The 8,082-nt window shown below is 43.4% G+C and overlaps 1 protein-coding gene across 1 annotated transcript in view; it reads right to left on the reverse strand.

The window, feature by feature from the left end:
* Positions 1–7,008: 7,008 nt before the first annotated feature.
* LOC116023012 (alpha carbonic anhydrase 7-like) overlaps positions 7,009–8,082 on the reverse strand; it is a 4,468-nt gene continuing 3,394 nt past the window's right edge. Inside the window, exon 7 of the mRNA XM_031263946.1 lies at positions 7,009–7,330. Within this exon, the coding sequence (XP_031119806.1) occupies positions 7,226–7,330 (105 nt within the window). The 3' untranslated portion in view covers positions 7,009–7,225. The remainder of the gene's footprint in view (positions 7,331–8,082) is intronic.

Consider the following 8,082-nt stretch of genomic DNA (forward strand, 5'->3'; position numbering starts at 1 on the left):
CCCCCCCCCCCCCCTCTCAGTGGATCGACTGGTCTCCCGATCCCTCAAGACTATGTCCCCTACTTGAAGGCGCTTCACTTTGGCCCGCTTATCTTGATATCGATTGACCGCTTGCTGATATTCTACCATTCGAGCTTAAGTGACATCCCGCCTTTCTTCTAAAAAGTTCTTTTCAATCTGCAAACTTTCTTTGTTGCCATCGTCATTATACAACATGATTCGTCGACTGGGCACCCGGACCTCGATCGAGACCTTTGCCCCGAAACCAAAAGCTAAAGCAAACGGGGTCTACGTAGTCGCCCGACGAAGAGTTGTCCGGTAGGTCCAAAGTACTTTTTCTAACTGCTCGACCCAAGTACCACCCAACTCTTCCAGCTTTTTCCTCCATCCGTCCAGCAAAGTTAGATTCAAATTCTCAATCTACCCATTCGACTGAGGGTAAGCAACAGAAGCTTTAATATGTCAAATACCGTGGTGCACACAAAAGGCTGCAAATGATCGATTATCAAACTGCCGGCCATTGTCAGTGACCAACTACTCGAGCAGTCCGAATCGACAGATAATATTTCTCCAAATAAATCAGTGACACTGGTACTCTGTGATGGTTTCTAATGGTTCCACTTCTGCGGCAATACAAAATCTATGCCGTCCGGGTGCTTGTGGCAACTGTCCGAGCATATCCACCCCCCACTTAGCGAAGGGGATGGCAGTCGTGACTGGCGTATAAAATGAGGCTGCTCGAGTATTCTTTTTTGCAAAATCTTGACAAGTCAGGCATATCTTGACCTTTTCTATACGATCTTTCACCATAGTTGGCCAGTAATATCCTTGGATGACCAGCTTACGAGCAAGAGTGTTGGCGCCTTGGTGGGCTGCGCAAATTCCTCTATGTGCTTCCTCCATCACCATCTTTGCTTCATTGGGGAGCAGACAACGGAGTAGGGGACCGCTGAATGATCGCTTGTATAGCCAACCATCCACTACTTCGTAAAGCGGAGCTCTTCTCCGTATCCGGTCAGCCTTAGCCTTATCATCACATAGCTCGCATTTTTCCTTGTATCTAATGATTTTAGCTATCCAAAACCATTCAGGCTATATGACTGGATCATGATACGGAGAAGGCATCTCAGTGATGGGGCAGACCAGTAGGCTCTTAGTGTTTGGCCTCTCTACAATCTCAGTCCGGCAAAATTACGATAGGTGGTCAAGGAATTCGCTGACTGCCAATTTTGACAAGATGTCGACCTCCACATTCTTAGCTCTTGAGACATAAATTACCTCATACGCAGTCAACTTTCCCAAAAGTCCCTCAGTCACATCTTTGTACATCTTCAGTCTTTCTTTATGAGTCTCATATTCGTTAGTCAACTGGCTAACCACGAACCAAGAGTCAGTCTTGATCCTTACTCGTGTAGCTTTTAAGTCCCGAACCAAGCACAGGCCTCCAATGATTGCCTTGTGCTCGACCTCATTATTTGAGGTGCAAAATTGATATTGCAGGGCTTAGTAAAGGTGGAAGCCTTCCGGAGTAGTAATCATTACTCTTCCGCCATAGTGACGTGTACTAGAAGCACCATCTGTCTGAATTTCTCACCATTTAGCCTCATCAGGTTCCTCGTTGGCGCAAGGCTCCTCAATTTGTGTTGAACATTCAACTATGAAGTCTGCCAATGCCTGAGCTTTAATCGACGGTTTGGGAAGGTACTCAAGCCCATATTGAGTGAGCTTGACTGCCCACTTAATCAATCTGTCGGACGAGTTTGGGCTCCGCAAGATGCTAGCTAGCGGCCAGTCGGTCAGAACTCTGACATGATATGCTTGAAAGTGTGGTACCAACTTCACGACAGTCACATCAATGTGAAGACCACTTTCTCTAATGGCATGCACCTGATTTCCGTGCCTTTAAGCGTTCGCCCTACATAATAGACCGGGTGCTACATTCTTTCCTCTTCACGCCAATGATTGCCTTATACTCGGCCTCATTATTTGAGGTGCGAAATTGATATTGCAGGGCATAGTAAAGGTGGAAGCCTTTTGGAGTAGTAATCATTACTCCTCTACCAATTACGTGCACTAGAAGCACTGTCTGTCTGAATTTCCCACCATTTGGCCTCATCAGGTTCCTCGTTGGCGCAAGGCTCCTCAATTTATGTTGAACATTCAACTATGAAGTTTGCCAATGCTTGAGCTTTAATCGAGGGTCTGGGAAGGTACTCAAGCCCATATTGAGTGAGCTCAACTGCCCACTTAATCAATCTACCGGACGAGTTTGGACCCCGCAAGATGCTAGCTAGCAGCCAGTCGGTCAGAACGCTAACATGATATGCTTGAAAGTATGATACCAACTTCCGGACAGTCACAATCAATGTGAATACCACTTTCTCTAATGGTGTGCACCTGATTTCCGCGTCTTTAAGCGTTCGCACTCCATAATAGACCGGGTGCTACATTTTATCCTCTTCCTGCACTAAAACCGATTAGACCGCTTTCTGAGAGTCTGCCAAGTACAAGAACAATGTTTCTCCCTCCCTAGGCTCAGACAGTAGGGGAGGGGTCAGTAGGTATTTCTTTAATTCCTCAAAGGCCGTTTGGCACACCTCCATCCGTTGGTACCCTTCTCGTTTCTTCATAGCCTCGAAGAATGGTAGGGCACGATCGACAGACTTAGACAAGAATCGATTGAGAGCCGCCGGCCGCCCAGTCAAACATTCCATCTCCTTCAAGTTCTTTGGAAGTTGCATATCCAAGATCGCTTTAACCTTCTCGGGATTAGGCTCAATCCCACGCCTAGTGACCATGTATCTCAAGAATTTCCCTCCTCTGACTACAAAGGCACACTTCTTCGAGTTCAGCCTCAAGTTATATCTTCTCATTATGCTGAAGCAGTCGGTTAGATCTTTCACATGCTCCTCTTCTTTACTTTTGACCAGCATGTCCTCTACGTAGGTGGCCATAGACTTGCTAATCAGACTCTTGAACAGTCTAGCTATCATGCAGGTATAAGTGGCTCCCGAATTCTTCAACCCAAAGGGCATCACTCGATAACAGTAGACACCATCCGTCGTAATGAAGGCGGTCTTTTCCTCATCATCAGCGTGCATAAATATTTAATAGTATCCGCGAAAGGTGTCCATGAAGCTCAACACGCACAGCCAGCCGTTTCATCCACTAGCTGGTCAATCCGCGGTAGCAAGAAAGGGTCCTTAGGGCAGGCTTTGTTTAGGTCCATGTAATCAACACACATCCGCCAGGCCGGTGGTTTAGGTACCAATACTACATTGGCCACGGGCTTTAATCTCGAGTCCATAGTCAATCTGTGAGCAATGATAGCTCTTTTGACTCCCGGCATGTCCTCAGGTCCCTGAGCAAAGATTTCCTTGAAGTCCCTCAGTACTTGAATGATTGCCTTCCTGATCTCCTCGAGTAGCCCAACCCCAATTCTCATTTTTCTTTCTGGTCGGTCTAAGTCTAGAGTGATTTCTTCTAGCTCAACCATGGGTTCCAACCGGTCAACCAGCTTCTCGTTCGCCTGATGAACGATGGTGTTTATTCGCAAGTCCTTCTCTCCCACTCACCGACATGCTTGTAAATAACAACTTCTAGCCATCTTTTGATCGCATCGCACCACGTCGACTCCCGTTGGTGTGCGAACTTCATGCATATGTGCTTGATTGAGATTATTGCTCCCAGTTCTTCCAAGCCTAGCCGACCCATGATGATATTGTGCGCACATTCCAAGCCGACCACCACAAATTCCATCTCCATCTTTTTCACATTTAGCCAAGCCCCTAATTCTATGATTAGCGAGGTAGGCCCCTCTAGATCGATTGAGTCACTAGTGAAGCCAGCCGCCGGAGTCTTGATAGGACGCAGTCACTCCATAGGCAACCCCAGTTTCTTATACGTGGCCAGATACATTACGTTTACACTATTGCTCGCATCGACCAGTACCCTTCGGACTATTGTCCCCTGCACCTCCATCGCAATGACCAAGGCGTCACGGTGCGGAGTTGGACCTTGTGGCAAATCCTCGTTAGTAAACGTGATGGGCTCTCAGCACAGCCTCTTCCGATCAGATTCTTGAGTAGCGACTACCCCAATGTATAATTGTCTGGCCCATGCCTTTCGAGCGCCTTCCGTATCTCCCTCCTCAGGGCCTCCTATGATCATGTTAATGACAGGTTTGCCCTTCCAGCTTTTATTGCTTTCTCCTTCTATCATGGGTTGTTTACCCTTACCCGCCGCTCTTTCAGTCGGTTGGGAAGCATTATCTCGCCACCATGGTAGGACGGAGCGACACCATTGGTTGGCCGATTGCTTGCGCTGGATTAACTTTTCGAGCTCCACCTTTAATACCTTGTAGTCTTCCTTTGAGTGTGAGTTGTTCCGACGATATCGACAGTACGAGGCACGTTGATCTAATACTTGCAGATTATCTCCATGACAGACAGGTGGTGGAGGTGGCAGTTGTTCTCGTACTTCTTGGACGGGTTGAATAGGAGGTTGATGACTGCTCGGTTCTAACCTGTCATGCACCCGCTTGGAGTTTATTCGCCCTGTAACGACTCCTTCTTCACGACCACTTTTAGAGTCCTCTGGTCAAGGTCGTTTAGAAGCACCGCCAGCTTGCTTTCTCTTTTGTTTGACTAGTTCCTTAGTATCCGCTAGCTGGTTAGCTCTCTGAATGGCCTGAGCGTATGTCCATGGGTTTTCATCATGCATTTTTTTGTACTGCCCATCCTCTTTCGTTGGTTTTGCAATGATTCAATGAAGAAAACCAACGATGTCGGGTCATCACATCCTCTTTCGACCGCTTGGACCTCTTTCTACCACTAGTTAGGAAGCTTCGCAAACTTTCCCCCTCATCTTGCCATACCTAGGCTAAATCAGAGAATTTCTTTTTAGGACTCATATTGCCTGCATAATGTGTCAAGAAATCTTCTGCCAACTGCTCGAACAACTGATTGATCGAGTAGGCAGCCCAGCAAACCATCTCTGCGCCTGACCGGTTAGCGTAGGTACAAATGCCTAGCAGACCAACTAGTCAGCAATGTCGACTACCTGCATCTTAGCCTGGTAGCTGATTACGTAATCACGTGGGTCCTCAGAACTATCTTATGTAGGATGCTCATGCAACTTGAAATCGGGGGGTGCCTTGTAATTCCTTACTTCATCTATAAACGGATAAACAGTCATCAATAGTCTAACAATCGGCCTCTCCTTCTCCTCCATTTGTTGTTTTAGGTCCATGACCTCCCTAGCTAGGTCCAAAACGCCATGCTCGGTAGGCTGGGTGCGCGCTCTCCTGTGCGGTGTTTCATCACTACTTTCTACATCATGTGCCAAATGTTTCCGCTCACGTCGGTTAACTAAACGTCTACATAAGTCGTCCTGCCTGAGTCCCGCTCTAGAGTGCTCTACAACCCCCCCTCTGGTCGGTGGGGTGAGCGACTTCCGGCTCGACAGTTCAACCGATCTCTAACTAACCGAGTGGGAGCTGTAGGACCCAGGTGCGACTGCGCATGTTGCCGATTCCGAGCTCGGTTGTCAGCGCGACCATCTGAACGCTCGGAATGAACAATATGCTATGAGGCTGCCTGTCTATTTTGCTCCATGGGAGGGGGTACCTGCTGCTCAGGCGGTAGAGGGCAGCACACCCGCTCTTCCACAAGCCGCAATTACCTAGACGATCACCTTAGCAATACCCGGTGTAAGAGCTGCCACAGGATTAGGCATTGCCATTGGCACCACTGCCAGAGGTGCAACCGGTCAGGCATTATTAGCTACTAATTAATTGCTCTGTTGAGTTGCGACGACTGAGTTGCTGACGCAAATCGGGTGGTAGACGACTTAGCTGTTGACGCAAGTCTCCCACCAAGGCATGGTCAGCTTCCTCAGGGGCGATGACGATTACATTGCCATTTGCGTTTCCGTTTGCAGCAGCATTAGCGTTCGGGTTAGTCGGGCCCGTGCGACGACTGCGTCGTGTTACCATAGAATCAGTGTAAAGACATGACTTTTTGTATCAGTTCTCATGGACGGTGCCAATGTTGGTTTTACGGCTGCGAGTCAACCATTTCGGTTGGCCAACACTACCTTAGAACTTAAAGAAGAATATTCAAGCTTTAAAGAGAGTATAATTGTACTTGTATTTCCAAATCGAGAGAGTGAATGAGCTCCCCTTATAGTGTGACCCCAGGGGGTATATATACAAGAATAATAAGCTTATCCAAGGAACTAAGTAAAATTGTTAACAAATATAATTTAAGAAAGCGGTGTAGGGTTATCAAATTCTTATTAAGGCCAAATTCCCTAAATTTCACCCCGGGTTTCCTACCGCCGTTTTAGGGCGCACTCGGTATCAGGCGCCACCTCTTGAGCCGCACAAGTCTTATGACCCGGGCTACATATTTCCCTAAATTGGGCAGTTGGCGGGCTTCATATACCCGTCTTCTCGGATCGGGTACTCGATCTAGTCAGGATACCCATCAGTCATTTTCCTTTTTTATCTTTAAGCATAATTTTTTAATTTTGTATTTTTCTAAAAAATAATAAAATTTTGAAAATTACAAGTGGCGTGTGCTAATAGCATCATTCCTATATAAGAGCTAACATCTCATTCCTTGTATGAATAAGATTGTTTCTACGTGAGGGTAATTTCAAGTTTTACTCTAGGTGAGAGGTAGTTATTAATTTTTTTTATTTAAATTGATCAATTGTAATTTAGATTGATTTTTTCGTAAATCAAAGAGTGTTTCACGTTTAAAGTCTATCTTGTACATCATACGAGTATTACAAAAGCTGTTTTTTCATACGACTATATTTGATAATAGAGGATACAAATACAACATATTGCACATATATAGAATGAGTTCTACTAAATGGATTCTCAATCTCTATTGCCTTATTTTTACTCTCTGATATGGCAAGAGATGATAAATTATCTCCATCATGTGAGTCGCAAGAAAAATATCAACATCAAAATTTTGAGTAAGAGAATAAAACTTGAGAGTCCAAGTAGTATATTCCATATAGAATATATAAAAACTTCTCCTTTTTTTTGAAAATATATAAAAACTTCTCCTTGAGTATAAAAGAATATAATACAACTAAGTTCTTTGGGCACAAAAAAAAATCGTAGTTTTTGAAATTTTAACATTAAAACAAACTAAAATATACAGATGAAATACGGAGTAATACATATGTTTCTCTAATGTCATCCCATTTATAATAATGTAGGTCTCTTTCTCTCATTTTTCCCAGCAGGGCTTAGAAGATAGATCTCTCTCCTGTTTCGGGCCTGCAATGGCCTCGCATTCCTTTCAGCATACTGCATATTCACAAAAACCATTACTTTCTTTAGGATAAAAATAAAATATTAATAAATAATAAATTTATAATTTAACATAAATAAATAATAGAAAAGTTGAAGTTTTAGTTCATGAGTTATACAACATGTGTAATTGTCATTCATAATTAACCTGAAATTGCAATATAATGGTACCCCATAATTAGTGACCAAGGTGACATTTTTTTTTTTTGATATAACAAGGTGACATATTTAGTTATTGTTAAGATGGATGTAGTTATTTTTAACGAAAATCTAAACAACACTAATATAGAAAAGACAAAAAAATAAATAAATAAAATAAAAAGAAGATGTATGCCAGAGACTTTGTGGTCTAGTGGCACCCGATGTCCCGATAATAATAATATTTTTTTTAAAAGCCATAAACGAAGGATGGGGAAGAGTGTATTTGTTGGGGTTTAGAGTACTCATAATGTGAAAATTAGAATCGTTGATAGTTAAAAAAAATAAAAAATACATACACTATCAGTTACAACCCACGTCAGAAACACGTATTGATTTTTTGATCCAAAATAAAAATATTCGTCAAAAGAAAAATAAAATATGTCATCACCTTAATGACTTATTAGGGCTATTATTGTAATATCATATTAACTAGGGACTTCTAATTTAATGACAAATTATAAAACTTTTATATAAATAAATATAAAATAGTATAGAACAAATACTTGTAATAGAATCAATATTACTCAAAAAAAAAAAAAAAAAAAAAA

This window comes from Ipomoea triloba, chromosome 6 (genome assembly GCF_003576645.1).
Source record: "Ipomoea triloba cultivar NCNSP0323 chromosome 6, ASM357664v1".
NCBI lineage: Eukaryota > Viridiplantae > Streptophyta > Magnoliopsida > Solanales > Convolvulaceae > Ipomoea > Ipomoea triloba.